This window comes from Lepidochelys kempii, chromosome 19 (genome assembly GCF_965140265.1).
Source record: "Lepidochelys kempii isolate rLepKem1 chromosome 19, rLepKem1.hap2, whole genome shotgun sequence".
NCBI classification, from domain to species: domain Eukaryota; kingdom Metazoa; phylum Chordata; order Testudines; family Cheloniidae; genus Lepidochelys; species Lepidochelys kempii.
In genome coordinates this window covers 7,544,716-7,565,554 of record NC_133274.1, presented here as the reverse complement: position 1 = coordinate 7,565,554, position 20,839 = coordinate 7,544,716, and the positions used below count along the sequence as shown (strand labels likewise).

General features: G+C 45.4%; 1 protein-coding gene across 9 annotated transcripts in view; it reads right to left on the bottom strand.

The window, feature by feature from the left end:
- Positions 1-20,839, bottom strand: part of MACF1 (microtubule actin crosslinking factor 1) — a 257,757-nt gene that overhangs the window by 30,464 nt on the left and 206,454 nt on the right. For 5 of the 9 annotated variants that reach the window (XM_073317698.1, XM_073317699.1, XM_073317696.1 and 2 more), the window contains 14 exons: positions 18,325-18,486; positions 17,938-18,108; positions 16,736-16,902; positions 15,078-15,237; positions 14,380-14,706; positions 13,271-13,355; positions 12,058-12,299; positions 10,869-11,075; positions 8,812-8,931; positions 6,413-6,520; positions 5,794-6,012; positions 4,460-4,663; positions 2,166-2,397; positions 1,000-1,226 (listed from right to left, as the gene is read on the bottom strand). In XM_073317698.1, the coding sequence (XP_073173799.1) occupies positions 1,000-1,226; positions 2,166-2,397; positions 4,460-4,663; positions 5,794-6,012; positions 6,413-6,520; positions 8,812-8,931; positions 10,869-11,075; positions 12,058-12,299; positions 13,271-13,355; positions 14,380-14,706; positions 15,078-15,237; positions 16,736-16,902; positions 17,938-18,108; positions 18,325-18,486 (2,631 nt within the window). Of the gene's footprint in view, positions 1-999; positions 1,227-2,165; positions 2,398-4,459; positions 4,664-5,793; positions 6,013-6,412; positions 6,521-8,811; positions 8,932-10,868; positions 11,076-12,057; positions 12,300-13,270; positions 13,356-14,379; positions 14,749-15,077; positions 15,238-16,735; positions 16,903-17,937; positions 18,109-18,324; positions 18,487-20,839 lie in introns of all 9 variants that reach the window. The other 4 variants (XM_073317697.1, XM_073317692.1, XM_073317700.1 and 1 more) reach the window with 2 other exon arrangements.

Genomic DNA, 20,839 nt, shown 5'->3' with positions numbered 1-20,839 from the left:
GCTTGTTTAGTAAATGCTATTCCAAAACTCCATTTGACGGTGCATGCAGTGGGAATCAGAGTATGGAGATTACACTGGCTAGCTAATGTTTTGCATTCTGGTTGAAGACTGAGATCAATGAGCCCTCAACCCAACAGGTGAGCATCACATTAAGAAGCAGGTATGTGTTTTCAGGTAACTGAGTCCAATCCACACTTCTTCCATTGTCCGATGCATGGGATGCCATCACCATTTGCAAGCAGATGGGAATAACAAGGTAAAAACCGCATCTGCATTTGTCTGAACTGGAAAGATGGTGACCCCCATCTGCAAGTTATAGAGTTTTCAGAGAGTTTTACGAAACCAGGAATTAAACGGGTTGTCAGAGAGCCAGTATGTCTAAACCAAAGTCAGACTAGTTATAAAATGGGAGTGGCACATACAAGTAAACCAGGGTGAGATGTATACATATTAAAAAAAAAACCCTGAGTCAAACTAAAGTCAACTATGCAAACATCCAAAGCGGACTCTACCACATGATTTCAAATAGAGATGAGTGTTGCTGTCCATCCACTCTTATCGTTTTATTCTACAGTAGCCTTAGGTCTAACTGGAATGTAATCTGCATCTCACAATCTGGACAGATCCAGCCCACATTGGGAGCAGAACCATGGTAACAATTATGCTCTAAACAGGGCAGCGGACAGCTCTGAACACTTGCTTGACAAGCGTTTCCCCAGCGTAGTTACAGCTAAGATGATTTTAGCACCATTTCAGACTCTGGTACAGGCTGTTGTTTTTTCCACTTGAAACGAAACAATATCCTGAAATTCCGCGCCCCCAAACCACGGCTCTCCCATGGTTTCTAAATAAAATGAGAGCATGATTTGTAACCATGTTGGGTGCTCACAAAACTGGGGTACAACAACATTTGGCTGTATCTGCATTTGAGACCCAAACGTGGTTACAAGCTGTAGCACAGACAGGGCCAATGTGGAATGACATGTCCACAGTCCTTACCTCTGCGGCCTCCACCTGCTGCTTGATGATTGATGGGTCAATGCCTGGGCTCTCCAGGTCGTGAACAATATCCTGTGTCTCTTTGACAGTAGTCAGGAGGGTTGCCATTTCGTACCAGAATTTCTCTGCCAGCTCCAGGACATCAAGGAACTTACTTTCACGTCCCTCTGCCTGAGCCTTGATGTCTTCCCAGAAAAACACCATCTGATTCAGCTTATCCTGGATTTCTGGAGGGGGTGGAAAAAAACAAAACAAGTCAGGACTCTTTATTCTTCACCTGTTCTGACCCGCAATCTCCAGTTACTAATCAAAGCATCTGCATACAAACGTGATGATGAAAAAGGTTTACAGGTTTGTCTACACAGCAAAAAAAAAACCCTTCCACAACCTGCAGCACTGAGTCTCAGAGCCCAGATCTGCAGACTCAGGCTTTGGACGATGGGGACACTCACAGCCTTGGAGATTTGCAGGCTCAGGCTGGCCGGAGACGGGGGTGGGTTTCAGAGCCTGAGCGCCAGCCGAACCCCCAGCGTTTGCAGGGTTTATTTAGCACCGCAGCTTGAGCCTGAACCTGAAGACCTGGTCTCCAAGACTCGTGCCGCGGGGGCCCTTTTTCCGTGTAAACTTAACCTGAGGGAACCTTCAAATAAGAACTGAAGTGGCCAAGAGTGCCAGAAATATGAACGTAGAAAGAAGCTGGATGAATATGCGACAAACACCAAGATACAGAAATACAGTCTTTATTTATCCAGAGAACAGTTACAAACCTGCCCACGTGCCCACCCCACACCTGACCACCTCCCTCTGCTCATTCAGTCCATGGGCTTGTGCCCAAGACTGCCAACAAAGGTGCCAATCATATTGGTGGTTTTGTGATGTGGACATTTCCGCCCCCCCCTTCAGGGCCTGAACTGAAACCAAGTCACTGGGAATAGACCCCCCTGAGAGCTGCCACGGGGTAACAGTCTGCAGTTCCCTCTGAACGGGGCTGGATTTGGACCTATCACTGAGCAGTCAAATGCTCCTTATTGCTCTATCAATGCCAGTCCCCCGATAAACAAGATACATTTTGGTTATATGAGAAACTTGCCATCCTAGATACGCTAAATATAACAAACTGCCTCTCCGAGCAGACGTGAGATGTCTCCGGCACTTCCGTGCGGTACCTTTGGCTGCCAGGTCCTTGTCTGCCCCCTGCGATCGCCCAATCAGCTCTTCCCCACGGCGTTTCAGCGCTTCGAAGGTTGGCTGCAGTTTTTCCAGCTCCATGGTGGAATTTTTGTTTTCACTGATGCACTCCCTGATTTTATCAACTTCGGCTGGGATCACGGGCGGCATGCGCAGGCGGGAGGAAAGGTTCTCCAGCGTCTCCAGCATAGGCTCAATCTTATCGTGGAACTGAACAAAGGCAAGTCCATCAGGCAGGTTAGAGGACTGTACAGTACTAAATTACTCCAATGTATGCGGCATAATGTTCAGAGCATGCAAACTGCTCTCTTTTCTCAAAGAGAATTCATCTTCCCTAGAATGCCCATTACACCTGCAGCCTCCAATTTGATGTCTGTCACTGGTTTTGTCACTAACAACTGCATTCTGCAGCGGCTGCAGGAGTTAAACCAGATTGCAGTTAGCTAAGCCTACAGAGAGAGCACAGGAAACCGTGAACCAAATGCAGCAGCAGCTTGTTATTGTACCCAAACCCACAGAATTCAAGTCTGATTGACATCCCCTTCTCTCCAAAGGGCAGTGCTACAGGATGGGCATAGGAAAACTCAGTCACACTAGTCCTGACCCATGTGCCAGCACATTAGCCGTAACCTGCATGTGTTTGGCGACGCAGGGGCCTCAGCTCAGGGGAGCCTGGCATAGAAACCACCTCAACTCCCAACCCGACTGCAACCACCGGGAGGAAAGCATGTGTGTATAGGAAAGAAGAGAGAATGGGACGCTGTGTTGCTTTGGCTTCAGGTTTCTGCTGTTGCTTTGGCTGATCTTACTGATAAAGGAAGGAGATTTGGCATTGTTAAAGTTAGCGTTAAAGATAATCTAGTATTTACAAGACAGAATGAAGGGCAATAAGGGAAAGTTATTCTAACTAGATGTCTGCTCATGGAACTGGACCTGCTACTCGCACAATAGGAGAGCCTCTTGTTTCCACTGAGTTTCACATTATAACGGCAGCGAAAAAGAAGGAAATAGGTCCTAGGTGCAAACTCTATCGTCACTAGACTGTCTTAAAACTAACAAACTTGGGTGAACCAACCAGTCCCTCCCGCTAAGGCAGAATATGCTTCAGCGTAGATCTCTTTTATAGCAGTAAAATGTTTTTTTCCCCTATGGAACACTTGAATTTCTAAGCAGAAGCTCACTACCAAAGTGGAACTTCAATTTGCACATTGCAATAAAACGAAAGAGTTAAGGACTTTAATTCTTCAACCGAAATGGAATTTCCCTGTGTCTGAGTTTGTTCTTAGCAGGTTCCATTGAACTGCATAGAGAGATATAATACAGTAGGAATCTGGATATCAAATGAATTAAGACTCATCTAGCCCAAAGAATGATAATGTAAACGAACAGCGAACGTGGTGAGGCTTACCTCTGAGATCTGCAATGGTGGGGCGCAGTCAACACAACAATGAAATGGGACGGGAAGACAGGAACAGGCAGCAACACACAAAGATAACACATTCCACAATGTGAGTGAGAGATGAGACGGAAGGAGTGTGTGTGTGGGGGGGGAAAAACTTGGAGTTAATACAAGTGCAAACCAAGAGAAGTGACTAAACAACGCAGGAATAAATAACCCAGACGTGACGACAAAACTGCTACAGTAAATATTAGCTGAAGTGAAACATAGCTACAAACACTAATCCCCGTTGCATGCAACGAAAGTTCTTCACATCCTTTCTTCACTTCAATTTGTACAATCTCTGCCCTTCCCTTCACATAGTTCTTCCCTTTTAGGACTCCTCCACAGAGCCTATATACAAGGGAAGATGATTACCTCTCCTATGTAAATGATCTTGTAGTTGTTCATTATACGTACAGTAGTTTCCTGCTTATCAGGAACAAGATCCAGTTCTCTAAGCGCTACTCACAGTCTTGCCAGACCCATCCATCATGGGCAGATGCCAAAAAGCCCTTTTAATGAGGAACATTATTAAGTCTGTAAACATTTATTACCCTGTTTACATCAGGATTCAATCTCTTTCTGTACAGCTTTTGCAAATCTATCAGCACCAGCCTTCCCAGACGCCCCTGGACAGGCAAGCACTATGCAGATCAACCCACCACGCACCAGCCTGCCAGCAAATGGCTTCCTAGAACAGATCTGAACAGTAATGGGCATTTAGTTGTAAGCAACGGTACAGAAGTAAACTTCAGAGCCTGCCTTCCCCAGGGAGCTGTGATAAACACGAATACAAAACTGCAGCTTCTTTGTGCGCAAGGAGAAACGTACCTGAGTGGATTGTGAAACAGCCTCATCTAGTGCCAGAGCTCGCTGGCGCACCTCCTCTTTGATTCTGGCATACATGGCCTCTGTGGTCAAATATTTCTCCTGTACCATCGCCCCTTCCTCAAGGTTGAGCTCCTTCAGCTGCGGTCCAATTTTCAGCAGCTTGTCAATATGAGGCTTATGTTCAGCTATAGACTCTCTTAGTTGCTATAGGATGGAAAAAATAGATGTGTATTCAAATTCACAGCATATTTACTTCACGCCATCGATTTCCTGGGCATCTCTTGGCCCAGCATGGGTCAGCTACATGGTGCCTGGGTATTTCTAACATGCCAATCCCCATTATAGTCAGCCATTATGCTTGATCTTTGTCCAGCCTGCTACGGGAAGGCTTCCCCACTGACCTCAGCAGTATTTCCCCACCTTCAACCCCCTGCCCCAAGAAGCTGATATTCCCACACCCTCCAGGTGATAACTCTGATAAAGAGCTGCTCTTTCTTTGCCCATCTGTTCTTTTAAGCAGAACGCACACACACCCTATGGCATCATCACACCCAGAGGACAAATACATAGACGATCCATCTCCCATGGGTTTACAATCAAAATTTCTATTTAAAATACAAACTCTTAGGGGTGTGACACCTGAGCTGGATTAGATTTCTACAGATGTCATTGTGACAGACAGGTGGAAACTCCAAAAAGTGGAGCGCTTAGAGAGTTGCCTGCCACCTACTGGTCTGCAAACTACACTCGTGGGTAAGGCTAAGGTTTTGTTACGGAGGCCATGGAATTCACAGAATCTGTGACTTCCAGAGACCTCCATGACGTTTTCGCTTCAGCCCCAATGCAGTGGAGTTGGAGCTGTCAGCTGGAGGAGCCTACCTGCAACTCCCAGCCACTGCAGGAGCGGGGACCCCTGCAGCTCCCAGCTGCTGCCAGCAGGGGTGCCCCCACCAGCTGCTGTGGCAGGTGGACCCCGCAGCTCCCAGCCAGCACAGGTGACCCTGCAGCTCCAAGCTGCTGCCGGCGGCAGGGGGGGACCCCGTTCTCTCAGCCACTGTGGGTGGGGGGAACCCTGGAGCCTGCAGCAGCACTGGGTGCTGTACCCGCCTCTCTCTCTCCATTTCGTCATAGTTATTTTTAATAAGTCAGGGACAGGTCACTGGCTTCCGTGAATGTTTGGTTATTGCCCACGACCTGTCCGGGACTTAAAATACCCATCACAAAATCGTAGCCTTATTCATCGGCCCTTTTACCTTGAAGCCTCCATTTTATACAGAGGGCGGAATCAGTTCTACCTGGTGTAAATGATACAAACAAAAACCTCTCCCCCTTACCCTCATGTCCTCTTGCTGCTGTTTGAGCTGCTCATGATCAATAGCTGGAGGGGGTAACTGTGCTAGAAGCACCTGTATTTCTTCAGTCCACGGGTTGAGCTCTTCATACGTCTCCCAGAACTGGCTCACCAAGGCCTGCGCGCGCTCTAAGCATGCGTAGCGCTCGGAGTTGAGTTGGCTAACAGCATCGTACTGCTCCACAAGAGACTCCGTTTTCTCCTAGAGGGAATAGGAGGAGGGTGTGGAGTTGGTGACAGATGCAAGGGCAGAGAAAACGAGCCGGCCGCATGCCGTGAACGGAAACGATGGAGTCCCACGTCTGCACACTGTAACGCCAACCAAAATGGTATCTGAGATCCCTACAATTTTGCCTTTATAAACACTGCAACAAAACTAGAAAATTAATAAATGGGAAACGACCCCCGTGGGTATTGTTGTTTGGCACAATTAGAGATGGAATAATTTTAAATCGAGGAGAAAGATACAAGGAAACAGACAGATGCAGGAAATGTGCACTCTACTTTTCTCCCTCCCGTATTTAATCCATTACTTGCCAGGAGGAGCTCTGCTGTGTAAGACTCTCTCATGAGGTCTACATGTATCAAAGACATGGATTTACCTGTAACATAGCTTTCTGTTCTTCTCCACATGTTCCAAAGATCTCATTACGCTGGCTGAACAGCTCATCCATAGAATCTTTGTGTCGAATGATGTCTATGGAGAAAGCCTGTAGGAAGGAAATGTTCAGAATGATCTCCAAGCCACAAAGCTTCTTGTCTTCCCACAGTGCTTGTACTGGGGGGGAATGGAGTTCAGAAACTCTGCCAAAGTGGCCAGATGACTGGTGAAAATGACCACCAGGTGGTCGAGTAAATCAGAGACTGTAAACACTCAATCAAATATCCCATGACATCCTCGTAATCTGACTTCACCTGCAGATTACTGCGTTTTCTTCTCAACTGTGTTTTGGAATTTCACTCTTAATAAATTAACATCTCTTTCAGAAGCCTGGAAAAAGCCAAGTGAAATTAAAGACTGGTTCAGACTTGGAGCATCAAGTTCATTTTTACTGCCCATGAACCCAGCCGCGCCTCACACCTTACACAGAAACTCCAGGGGGGCGATAGAACCCATCGCAATAGGCTGACCTTTGCACCCGACAGAAGAGTCAGGGAACTATTCCAAGTTCTGCCACTAATTTGAGTGTGACTTTAGGCAAGTCACTTTCCTAGCTCTGTCCCTCAGTTTCCCCACCTGCCATGAGATACGACCACTGACCCACTTCACAGGGGTGTTGTGAGGCTGAATTACATTTCATACAAGTAAAGCACTCTGAGACAAGACTGTTGATGAAAGGTGCTGTTGGACAACTATAATTTATATTCCGAAGGGCCATATGATTAACAATAGACCCACAACAGCGGAAAGCCAAGCTGAGCTCAATTTAACATCACATGTGACAGTCCTCTCTTTATGATAACACGGATTCTTTTTTCTTTCCTTTTTTTGCAAAAGCCGATGAGACTTTCTATTTCTATTGCTGTCAAGTCTGGGAAAGGATACAAAACTCTTTATTTCAAGCTACACCTGAGACAGCTGTTATTAGCTTATTTATCAATGAAGTCTTTTTTCCTTTGCACTCTTTGTTTGGCCTCAATTGTATTGTAGTGCTCAGCTCTTAACAACGATACAAAATCCAGGACATTTTTGTCCCAATTTTGGCCACCAGGAAGGAAAAAAGGACACCAAAGATGATTTTCCACGGAAGAGAGCAGTCAGTGATATGCAGATCTAAAATATGTACAGGTAGCCTCACTATTTGAAGTTCACTCTTCTCTAATGGCATTAACGTTGCAGCTTTTCATGACATTCAGACTTAGACTGCCCAGGTGGTTATGTCTATGCTAGAAGCCTCAAACTGACTTGTGTGTTGACAGAAGCCTAGAAGCCACCATGATCTAACCATGATTTTTAACGTTGGGCACCCAAAACCAAGTGGTTACTAAGATGTCTAAACACTCTGAACTCACAGCTCAGGGGTGTGAGCTGGCACCAGACTGACCATGTAAAATTGACAGTACATGGTATCAATTCCAGTAATAACTGCTATTAATGCAATACCATCTGGACTCTGAACATCACTGTTTCACAGAAAATCACTCCCTGAGGCTAAGCTAGATCCGAGAACGTGCAAAAGGAAAAAAACACCTATTCCGTGTTAAGGTCAGAAAATGTTTGCTAGCAAACCAGTGGAAGGGGATGGAAACTGGGCTACATACACCTACACAAACTAATTACAGATACGATTTAAGGTGGGTGACAAGGGAAGCTAATAAACCCGTGAAGAAAATGTGTGGAATATCATAGCTTCTAAGACATCTAAAAACATGGATGTCTAAACAACTGGAAATTAGCCTAAAGTGGAGCTGGAGTGCTGGCAGGCCTGCAGTTAGAGGGCTAGATACCTTTATACGAAGAGTTGTTTGTCTGTCTAATTCAGCCACATTTTAAACCTGCAGGTCTTGTGGTATCTCGAAAATTCAGGTATATCTTGTCCTGGAGGGATCATTCTTAACTGACCACCTCAGTGACTCTATTACTTAAAAACCCAGCTGAATTGCTATTCTCTGGATAGGTCCATTCTCAGCTCTATAAAACTAACGTGCCTCCCTAGAGAAAGATCGTGCTTGTACCCTAACCAATAAACTCTCCATCCCTTCACACAAATGACTCACTCCCATGACTGAGCTTCACCCGTCCTACTCTAGCTCATCACAGCCACCCCCAGCTCAATCCTAGCTAATAAATTACCAACTTCCTCTCCTACATGATCAATGATTTGCCCTACTCCAGGCAAATGAATTAATATCACCCTGACATACCAATTAGCTGTTCCATTTCACTCACCACCTCTATTCAAGGAGCAATTTTCTTCTCCCCGCTGCTGCAGACAATGAGTAAGGTCTTGCCCATCCTTTCACCCAACGAGCAAAAGTAGTGCACGCATATTGCACGTACCTTTTGGACCTGCAGCTGGGCTGTTGTCTGGTCTTGCTCCAGACGAATTGGACCAAGTGCCATCAATTTCCGTTTGGTCTCAGCAACCCAGGCTAATTCTGCATCAGCAGCTTGCTCATACTAGCGGATAGGGAGAGGAGACCGAGCGCAACAAGTTAGCGACACACACAGAGCAAGGACAGCATTTACACAGATGCACAAACCAACACGACAGCAACAGCGACACACACAGAGAGAGAGACATCCTCTGAAGCAAGGACAATGGTCTCATAGATACATATCTCCATACTACAAACAGCAAGGTGGACTCACAACTGGAAAAAGAGAAATGCACAGCCACGAGCAAAGGTAATAGGCACAGACCGAGCAGGCCTGATGCTGGACAAAGCAACCCCAAGGAAGAGACAGCCAGACAATGAGATGCAGTCACATACGTACAAAGAAAGACATGGAAAAACAACATAACCTTAACGCCAACACACACCAGTAGGTCTTATTCCCACATTTGATTTGAGGAAAATTACCAGGTTGTTGTTGTTTTTTTTAAAAAGCTTCCCCCCAAAAATTGAAAACAATTGCAGTTCTACTCTGAGTAATGTGGCAATAATTGCTCAACAATCCTGAGGTAACGTTTCCACAGAGAGATGCCTAGGACGAGGCTTAGCAGAATTCACTTTTTTAATCATTTTGAGGGATAACATCTATGTTTATTTTTAAGCAATTATGGGGAAAGGGTCAGGCAATAATTACGTAATGACCCGTGGAAGCTGAGATGCATAAAGTGAAAGATTTAAAACTTAAAACACAAACTGTCAACATCAAATACAGACAAAGTAAACAGCCTTAAATCTGCCTCTGACAAATTCCTAAGCAGATTTTTTCTTCCTTTGCTTATCTTAAATTTTGATGCTCATGGATGGAAATATTCTTCACCAGTTTGTGCGTAGGGTGAAATGGAAGTTTTCTGACATTTACCAATAAAAACCGAATCCTTCCAAACCTACCTATGCAGCAGCAGACAGCTGTCCTAAAGGGACGCCATCCCTTTCAACAGCTATCTGCTTTTGCTCTGTGGAGACCCCAGGAGAGAACACACACTTTTTTACACGGTGAAAGTGAAACACAAGCTACATTTTCCCCTCTTTTAGCAAACATTTAAAGAGACAGTACCCACTTCTGCAAGAGAAATAAAAACAGCCCTGGGTTTTATCCGTAGGACTCCTCTGAAACAGGCCAACAGTGGAAAGAGCTAAACAGACACATATCTGAATCCTCATAGGATTTAAAGCGGACATGACCAACTTCGCTAACCATAGTCCAAAATGTTGGTCAGCATAGTCCATTACACGCTGGGTGTTTGACGAACAGCTGCCATCAGGTGACATAATTAACACATCGTTGCCTGGAAGAGGGTACTGGCTTCTTTAGCAGGTTTTAAAGCACAGAGCAGCACGGCAACTTGCAAGTTTAGCGCTACAGAGTATAATGAAGCAAGCCCCTTAAATGCCCTTTCTGTCCGCGGGGAAAGAGACTGCTCTTTCACACCGCAGGTTTGTCTGGGTGAGTTCTGCTTGTGTTACCTGGGCGCAAAGCTACTGGCGAAGAGTTTAGCTCCTCACTGTCCTCAGTCCCCAAAGAATAAGGTGTTAGAAAGATTCTTATTCTGAAATAAATCCCCGGGCTGTCAGAATTATGGATTACATTTCTGGGCCTGAGAGTCGCCCGCCATCAGTTTTAGACACAATCCACTCGTGCCGCAACCCAAAAGCCAGGAGCACTAAGTTAAAACAGAACTTCTCTAAGAGGCACCGAACTATCACCAAAACCATTATGAAGGCAGCCTGTTCAGAAACCAGCTAGACTCTGTCGCCAGTTCTACCACACAAACTCCCAAATCTGTTCATTTCTCAGCATTAGCTGGTGCTTCCCCATCATGCAATTCTCACGTCTATAGCTCAAGTTACGTTGCTACTTAGAGGGAAGCCGTGGTGAATCAGCTGGCATGCAGCCCCCGCCAAACCCCCTCCTGAGTGAGCCACAAGAGACTATAAGGTTACCTGTTGTGACCTTTGTATAGCAGCATCTATCTCTTCCACTCTCTGCCGGACAGTGTCACTGACCATCTTGTACTGCTCGTTGGTATCTGACACGAGTTTGTCCAGCCCTTCACGGGCTCGCCAAGGCACCAGTCCCAAGAGGGCGCGGCTCACCTCATTTACAGTATCCAGAACAAGCCTGTGCTCCATAACCTCCTTCTTAAGCTCCTGAGGAAGACACGGAGCGAGAGCATATACAGTACATCTCAGTTAACATCCCCGATACAGAGTTGGCAAGAGGCTGTTCCTACATTTGAATCGTAATGGTCTTGCGGCCAAGTTCCCTTCATTCTTTTCACCGGTACAAGATCCCCAGTGGAGCTGTTCACCAGGTTATTGTTTAGCAGGACTGCCCGTTTGCCAGGTGCTGTTTGAACCCACAGGGGAAAGGAGAATAAGGTAGCATTCGTAAGAAGGCAGATACATGCACTAGCTAGGTGCACGTCTTGATGGGTCCAAGTAATTTGAAAGAGCGTTTTCAGCGAAAGGCTGGCATCCTTGGGGGAAACTGGCAGGGACAACACGATAAGAGACAAGTGTGGATGAGCAGGGAGGGGCAGCTGCGAAGGGCACTGAAGGCAAGGACTTGTAGCTTGAATTTAATGGGGTGAACACTGGGGAATCAGTCAATCAGAAGGATTCAAAGGGAGAGCAATGGGGTCAAAGTGAGGGAAGGGAAGATGAACTTGACAGCTGTATTTTCTATGGGGGGGGCCCGATGTGGGTGATAGAGAGGCTATAAGTGAGGAGATTACAGGCAGCGTGTTACCTTCTGCTTTGTTAAGATAATTTTAATGTATTAACTGATCTTTAAGATTTCTGAGCTGCAGCCTCCCATAAGCCGGAAAAGGATGGTGCCTCATTGGCTTCTTAAAGCGAAACATTATTGCTATTATTTGTATTCCCGTCGTGCCGACGAGCCCTCGTCATGGACCGAACGGATATTTTCCCTTCCGTTACCCCCTGCTTCTAGGCGTTGCACTCTTAAGAGCAAATTCTCTCTCAAAGAGAATAATAGCAACAATATGTCGCTTGAAGAAGCCAATGAGGCACCACCTCTGCGGTGCATTCTCAATGCAGTGCGCAAGCTCTCTGGCTCTGGTGCATTCCCAGCTTTTGACATTGAGCTCAGTATTTCAAAAGTTCTGACCTTCTGCCTCTGCTGGAATTGGGGTATCTGCTCTCCAATAGGCGACTGCCCCCCACTGGACATCAGCTCCTCCTCCACCTCACTCATCCAGCTGGTCAGTTCCTCATGCGTGGACTGGAACTTGGTGGCCAGCTGCCGAGCCTGCTCCAACGTCCTGAGAGCCTTAGAGCTAGTGGCTGTGATGTCCGAGTAACGAGTCTTGATGCCATCCAGCTTCTCCTGGATTAGCAACACCTCTTCCCCTGAGAGATGGAGACACAGTTAGTTATGCATGTCCAAAGTTGGTTTTCTTTTAAAGTAGCCTGTTTTCCTGCTTTCTGATTTAAATGGCTACTTTCAGAGTCCCTTTTCATCAAGTCAATGTAAGCAAGAAGCCGTTTTCACAACCATGGAGCTAATTTTGCAACTGATATTTTCATTCCAGCCAGGGAAAATTCCTCCTTCTTCCCACCATTGAAATGAAACCTGCAACAAAGTCTTTTTTGCTTGTGGTTCCAATAAAACCCTGACCTTACCAGTACTTTGTTCTTGACAAACGCATGACACCTCTGAGAAAGAGGGAGTCATTTCTGAGAGGACAGGAAACGGAGGAGCTGGTTTTTTGTTATATTAACTTTTCTAGAACATTTGTTCATAATGCAGACTACCTCTTAGTAAACAGACTGCCTTAAGCACCACCTCTCCTCCCACTCACGAACGGATGACATCCACATGGCAACTGCAGCAATGGCTTACATAGAAAGTAATATTAGGAAAATGCTTGGTGTATTTTTAGCCTCTTTTAATGTGATTTAGCAGCTGGAAAGAAGGCGTTGAGCCTGTGTTGGGTTGCAAGCCAGGTCTGTGGAGATCACCAAAAGGTGAACCACCCAGAACTCTATTCGGGAACTTCTGCTCGACAGCCGTCGGCATGTTCAAGGGGAGGGCACGTCTACTGCTCTGTGTTTGTTCAGTGCCTAGCACAGTGGGTTGACCCTTAGGCACCACCATAACAAACATATTAAATACTAACTCATGGCCTACCACACAGAATGAATGTGTGTGGAACACCATCCGGCTCGGCAGCGTCTTAAAAGAAGCCAACATCAACAGCCTACTCTGAACCAATTATTGTAATCAAGAACAACCAGGCTTCTCAGGTAGGCCAAAGCTTGGCTGCAGGGAAGTGCCTTTATCAGACCAGGCGTTGCAGTCTGTTCATCTCTTCCGGTACCTGTGGTTTGTTTCAGAAGTGCTTGCCCGTTTTTAATGGCTTGGTCCACATTCTTCTTTCTGTTCACGATCTCCTCGTTCAGGGCCTGAATGGAAAGAACCAACAGCAGTTACCCTCTCCAAGAAGAGGCCCTTCAGCTGCGCAGGTGACCGAGTGCAGGAGAGAGAGGAGACGGACCCCAGGGAAAGCATAACTTTCTCTTTCTCTGTATTCCCCATGGATCAGAACCAGGTAGGTTGCATGTCCTTCCTGCTCCCCCACCACTACACTTCCCTGACAGGCTTAAGGTCTTGTAACTCAGGGCTAAGCACAGTTCTTTACCACCCTCCACCTTTGGATCTGTATTCATGAAGCATCCACTCTTGTATTAGAAATTAACCAAAGACTAAATTTACTGTGCAAAGACTGGCATATGCTTAAAAACTTATACTGGCCTAGGTATGTTGGCCAGGAGTCTGGGAAAAAAACCACACCCCCCTAGCAACATAGCTATGCCTGATAAACCCCCTAGTGTAGACGCAGCTATGCCAACAGACGAGTGCTTCTGTCAGCATAGGTAATGTAATTCGGGGAGATGGTGTTACTACACTGGCAGACAAAACCCTGTCAGCATATGCTACATCTACACTGGAGGGTTATGCTGATATGGCCTATGTCTACACTACAGAGCCTATGAATGAGCGGAAACAGACCTTGCCTCTCAGAAGAGGTGTTCAATGCTGGACTATGGCACATTCCCATGCTCTTTAAATTCACTTATTGCAGGGAGAAAGACTGGAAGCTCTAAAGAAAAGTCCTGGCAGGTCTTGTTTATTTAGCCCAGGAGTTGGATGCAAAACGTCTGAATAATTTACAGTCTATGGGACACCAGGACACCCTTTTTATTTTTTGGGGGGGGGAGGGGGTGGGTAGGAGGGATTTGAGGGGAGGAGAGTTGTTTTTAATAAATGAAATAAGTTTATTTTATCCAACTTGAGAAAAGAGAGGCTTGTTTTGATGTTGGTTAAAATTAGAGTCAAACAAACAAAAATGGATCAAAACAGTTGCTCTATAGCTAAATAAATAAATAAACAAACAAATAAATATGAAAAAATGGAAAATGGCAATACCAGCTGGTCGGCATGCTGCTTTTGCAGGACGTCCCGTTTATAATCCTTTACGAATACCAAGCTGAGCTTGTCCTCAACCTCGGCCAGCCAGTTGAGCACTTCCACCTCATCCTCCCCAAAGAGCCTAGCGTTGGACAACGCCTGATCAAGCAGGGCTGCCTTCCGGCAGCACCGATCTTGAATCTCGCTGTACCGGGCCTGCAGCGAGTCTAGCTTCTCTGCCAGCAAGCCCTGTTCAGCTACGCAACTCAGGGAGGTGAGAGACTGCCCAAGACTGACTGCCTGATTCACGTCAGCCGCGCGACTCTCTATGTCTTCCTCTAGTGCCTGAAAATCCAGGGTGACAAAATGGACAACAGACACAAATGACTGAAAATGGAATAAAATGGGGGAAAAAAACTAAAAGAATGAATTTAATTCATGATCAAACAAAGTAAAGACAAAACCCACCAAGAAGGGCAGAAACAATAACAAATAAAAGGTTTAAGTTGGTTGCAAAGAGTAAAAGACACAACAGTTACATTATGGCCAGAAGCAAACAATGGGCCACCCATGTTGTGATTTCTCAAGTTCTCTATTTCAAAAGCCTGTAACAGCTGCCCCCATCACCATGCAGACAGCTTTCTGCACATCTATGTGTAACAATGGCCGACGTCTTCCATCAACAGTTTTGTGTTTGCTTGGGGACCATTTCCTACCTTGTGACGGGTGATCTGCTGCTGGATTTTAGCTGTCTGAGTACCAATGGGCTCAGAATTTGACAGTTTTTTCTCCGTCAAAGATAGCCAGTCTGAAATAGGCTCAGTGGTCTCATGGAATTGTTTAGCCAGAACCAGGATATCTTCCAGTTGTTTTTGCCTACATCAAGATAACCACAAAGCTGCTAATTAGGCGTTAGGTCTTTTGTTAAAAAAAAAAATCAGGAAAGTTAAGCAACTTAATGTTTGAGTGCCACCTTAACCATAAAGATTTTATTGCACTATGAAGCTTTTAACATGCTGCAGTGACTAGAGGTCTGAGTGCAAGGAAGAGAAACACCTCTCTTCAGTCCAGGTGTAACATTTTGTCAGGCAAACCGGAAATGGAAACACACACGTTCCCTAGCAACTGCAGAACAAGGCCCTTTTCACTGATGTTGTGTAAGGGGCCAAGACAACTCCCACTGAAGTCAATAAAAAAGGCTTCCGTTCTACACAATTAGCTTTTCTGCCATCAACAGCACTGTCATAGGAATCTCCCGAAATGACAAGGGGTATTGCTAGAATCCTTAAATGTCAGGCTTGTAAGGTGCTGGTGAAAGGTTCCAGATTGACAGTCCTTGAGACCGCGGCCTATTGATTCAACTGGAATTTCAAATACTGTAAACTGAGGTTGGCCCTTATGGGTGGCTCGACACATCATTATACTAAACTAGACCATGCAGCAAACTGCATCTTGTAAATGAAATTTGTGCAGCAGAAAGGTGCAAACAGTTCTCTGGAGCTGAAAGTCAAACTAGGAGGAATAAAAATAAACCCGCACCGCGAAGAGAATTAATTTCATTTAAGCATCTCCACGGCACTATAAAACTGTGCCATCTGTTTCACCCTCCCAATGCACATTTTAGTTTGGCGTGTTTTCTGGTTGACACTTGCTGTTTCCAGGATAGTCCCGTAAAGGAATCTCACTGAACTTCCCAAGCGTTGCTATCTGATGATTACAAACAGCCCACGACAGTGGCCAGTGGATTAACACTGGCTGCAAACCCAAAGTGCTGTACTAGCAAGAACTATTCTAAAGATCTGATTAGCTGACTGCTGGATGGCCAACCAACGTACACTGAAAACAGTTTAAAAACACATGCACAAATGCTTCCGTCAGTCAGAAAGCAGCTTGTAAGTGTAGAGTGTAATACAAACAAACAATAACAAACTGGTCTTAGTCTAAAGTACCCAGGACAGCGAGCTCTGTAAACAATTCCAAAATACTGATCATTAATGGACATGGGAGAAATTGCCACTACACTTTGCCAATGTGTCAATAAGACGAGGAAACAGATCATTGCCAGACTGATAAGCAGTTTAAGGCAAACTCTGGGCCTTTTACATGACTTTACAATGAAGTAGGCTATCCCAGCAAAATACAGATTCTAAGGCTGGAAGGGACCACTGTGATCATCTAGTCTAGAGCAGAAAAGAAATTCAGAAGCTTTCCAGTGACAATATGTTTCATGCTTGTCCTCCACCCTTAAACAGGCAGCATATTCTACCAGATACATTGGTGGAAAGAACATGTTTCATGCTGGGCACAGAGGAATTTCTCCGCTTTCAAAGCTGAGACAAAATGAAGTCACTTCTTTCCCACTTTTCTTCCTTACCTGGCTGCTGCCTTGCCAAGCAGTCCTGCCCATCTATTTTCAAGACTCTCCAGCTGGCAAACAATCTTCTCTCGGTCCGTTGGCTCGGCCGACTGCGCTATCCTTCCGCCCTCTGCCTGAATCATCTCGACAGTGGCCTTGCGATCATCCAAGAGACGCTGGAGCAGCTTTTACATAAACATTAAAACAAAGAGGGATAAAAGTTACCAAGTTGAGTCAGCAGAGCTACTTCTGCCTCCAAACACACCAACCCTCTAATTGTGTCTGAAAACTATTAATAAACACTGGGCTGCATCCAAACCCAGCTGAGCAAATCAACAACAACAAGATTTTTTTTCCCTCCCAAACTCAAAAGACCATAAAAATGCCTCCAACAAATCCAACACACTTGATTCAACAGAGAAACTTGAAACTTGCTCCCCAAACTGTAAACGTTATGTTTTAACGTTCGCTTGAATCTCCTATTAAAAAAAATCTCACCGTACGTGATGAAGTTTTGTGGTTTTTTAAACTTTGTTTTACCATTATTAACATTTATGAACGTTCCATATGTTAACAAGTCTTATTCATAACCTGTATGTGTTACCTAAAGATAGGGTGACCAGCTAGCAAGTGTGAAAAATCGGGACAGGGGATACGGGGTAATAGGCGCCTATATAAGACAAAGCCCCCAAAATCGGGACTGCAGCCGGTCACCCTACCTAAAGACCAATTTGTGTTTAGCCAACCCTCTTCTCTGTTTTTTTATTTTGTTCAAATTCCAAAACCGAAACCATACACTAAAAAATCTATTTGATCCGGATATAAAATAGTTGTCAGCATGAGCAAAAACAAATGTGCTGTTGTTGAAGAAAAAGAAACAGGCAGCGAATTTCACGACAGTATGACAGCAAAATAGTACTGGAGCTAGAGAGCCAATCTGCCTGTCCTTCATACAACTCTCATTATTAGCCTGTTAAGATGGCAGGCATGGGGAACAAGACCAGAACCCATACAGTATAATGGCAGAACGTGAGAAAGCCACAGCTGCGGAATGGCTGCCGTAAACTAGCAGAATTACATGAAATCACAGTTACCATTTATATTTTTAAAATGATGGAGGAGACACACTTGTTCGGCTACGAGCAGCGTACTGTGCTCGTGGCCTCTACATCCTTCCCTCCTGGATATGGTTTGGCGTTCACTATCTCCAGGTCACTTACCTTCTGCTCTTGGATCTGAGCTTTCACCACTTTGTATTCAGCAGAGGGAGGTTTCTGATTGGAGATGAGCTCCTCTGTGTCTACCAACCAGCTCAGCAATGGCTCCAAAGCGTCCTGAAACTTCCCACAATGCAACAGGGCCTCTTGTAGCTGTGTGATTCTCTGTGCCACCTGCATTGTACATACACACGTCACTAGAGGAAAAGCGTCCTCAAGTTACACTAGGTGACAACAGAGCAACTGCTCATGGTCTTTGGCACTGTTACAGAATCAATGGCTCTGTTTCAACTCTAGATGCTGTTCCCTTTATGTCAGCTGGCTCACCTGAGCCAAGACAATGGCTTACTGCATCAAGCAACGAAGGCTCCTCTCTCCAGAGGTGCTTACCTTTTTGTTGAGAGTGTTCCAGCGGGCGTTGATCTCCTCCATGTCATGTTCCAATCCCTGTACGTCGCAATTTTTTCCTGCACTCTGGATGAGTCCCTGACCCAGTCCGTTTACTTGTTGCAGTTTTACCTGAATGGGATCCACTTGCTCCTTCTGAAACATCTGAACAAGAAAGGGGAATTGATTTATAACCTTCAGTTCCCTTACGCAGCACCGCCTCATCTGCTAATGGATACACTTTAGACTACAGTTCCCAACCTTCTCCAGAGAGCAAGCAGAACATTTTCCTTTCGCTTCTTCTGGTGCAGTTACTTATTTTTTTTAAAGGAGGTTTGTTTGTTAGTTTGTTTAAATCTTTCATCTGCCCATATCCAGTATAATCATAGAATCATAGGACTGGAAGGGACCTCGAGAGGCCATCTAGTCTAGTCCCCTGCACTCATGGCAGGACTAAGTATTATCTAGACCAGGGGTCTCAAACTCAAATGACCACGAGGGCCACATGAGGACTAGTACATTGGCCCGAGGGCCGCACCACTGACCACCCACACCCCCGCTGCCCCAGCCCCACCCCTTCCGGGAGGCCCTGCCCCACTTCTTCCCATCCCTTCCCCCATTCCAACCCCTTCCCTGAAATCTTCCCTCCGGGAAGCGGCAGGAACGGCGCGAGGGCGGGGCAGGCAGGCAGGGAGGGAGCCTGCCCTGCCCCCGGTGCGCACCGGGCCAGAGCTGCTCTAGATAAATGCTGGGGTGGCCGCGGGGAGCTGGTGGGCTGCAGAAAATAACCCTGTAGGCCGCGTGTTTGAAACCCCTGATCTAGACCATCCCTGACAGCTGTTTGTCTAACCTGCTCTTAAAAATCTCCAATGACGAGCACTTCAAGTATCTACAGGTCTCAGGCATAGATTATGTCTCAGACGCAGCCATATAGTCTTTTAAATCTGTAAATCCCATGGAGAAGCCCCACCTAGATAGCCAAGACCCAGTCACTTATGTGACTTATACCAAGACGCAGTCAGATGCTCAATAACAGAAATCAAAGCAAATCTTATCATGGCAGCGTTGAATTGGGATGGGCTCTACACTATATGAGTTTTGTCAAACGATCGAAACTTTAGACACTGGGAAGCATACTGTATTTGTAAAGACCAAGGGAACAAGAGAAAGGCAATGGACGATTAATGTGTTAGCTGTTTATCTGAGATCATCCCATGTATTTGGCAGAATCCTAGTCTGCAAGTCCTGTGGGGAAAGCATTCCAACCAAAAAAGGGGTTTTGGAACTGAAGGAAGGAACCTTGCCGTTGGGAGGAAGAACAGCAGGGAAAATCCCGTTTTTCAAGGAGATAAGTGCCCTTATCAAAGACTCAAATCTCCTGTAATTAGCTGATGATAAGCCAGACCCTAGCAGTCTGTATTCATTTCCTTTCCTCCACAATAGTGTCATTCAGTCTCAATGAGACAAGGCAGCCAACCAAGGCCACACTGTGCAGGAAATGCTGGAACATGAAAGGCAAATTCTGAGCAAAATTCGAGAGGTAGGACCAGCTCTGCTTCATCATAATGAATAATACAATCCAAAACAGGGATGGATACATTGTTCAAACAGGGCCTTGGGCTGCTAGCTAGAACAGATCATAGGTCAAACGCTGACAAACAGAAGAACAGGGAAGATTACAGTGCTCTCTCTGTACTCACAACCATCTTCCTCAGAAGGGAACAGGAGATAAATGCAGACAACCTCTTTCTTTTTCAAGTATGCTTGAAAAAAAACACCATGTACCCAAGGATATGGATATTGACAACGTCTAAACATTCCATTTCAGATAGACTTGTGTCAAAAACTCCTGAGAAGCAAGCACTCGAGGAAGGTTTGGAAAAGGTCTCTGGTATCAGACAATTGCTTTATCTCCGAAGGGAAGAAAGTCAGTGACACGCTGCCTATAAAGACAGCCTGCCTTCTGTTGCTTTGCCACATTTTCAAAGAAAAATCTTTTCCTCCCCAACTGAAGTTCAGCAGCTTGTCTACATCGTGGGACTATGCCAGGAATATTAACTCAAGAGTGCTGGAAGACACAGTCCAGAGCTATACGCTCGTGCAGAATTATTCTATGGTTATAAGAAGTGATGGTGACATGAAATAGCTAATTCTCCAAACACTTCTGTTACTGCTCTTATATGGAGCTGGCTGCCTTACATGAAAGGATCAGACTGATAAGTCAGGCATGCAAACATTTGACTGGAGCACTGTGCCTCTGCCAGTGTACTCTGACCTAAGCCTTTAATATAAAACTGGCTTTTTTTTTTTTTTTTGGTAACTAGAAGCTTTAAAAGATTTTTTTTTCCAGGATCCAAATGCACAGCTCCTGACACCCAGCAATGAATAACTGCAAGGTGTGTACACACAATCCAGAAACCAAAGCCCATTTCATGAGGATCATTTAAAACGCAATCACATGCATAATCGCATTAAGAGCGAATACTTCTAACACATTTATTCTTCAAAGCCAATATGC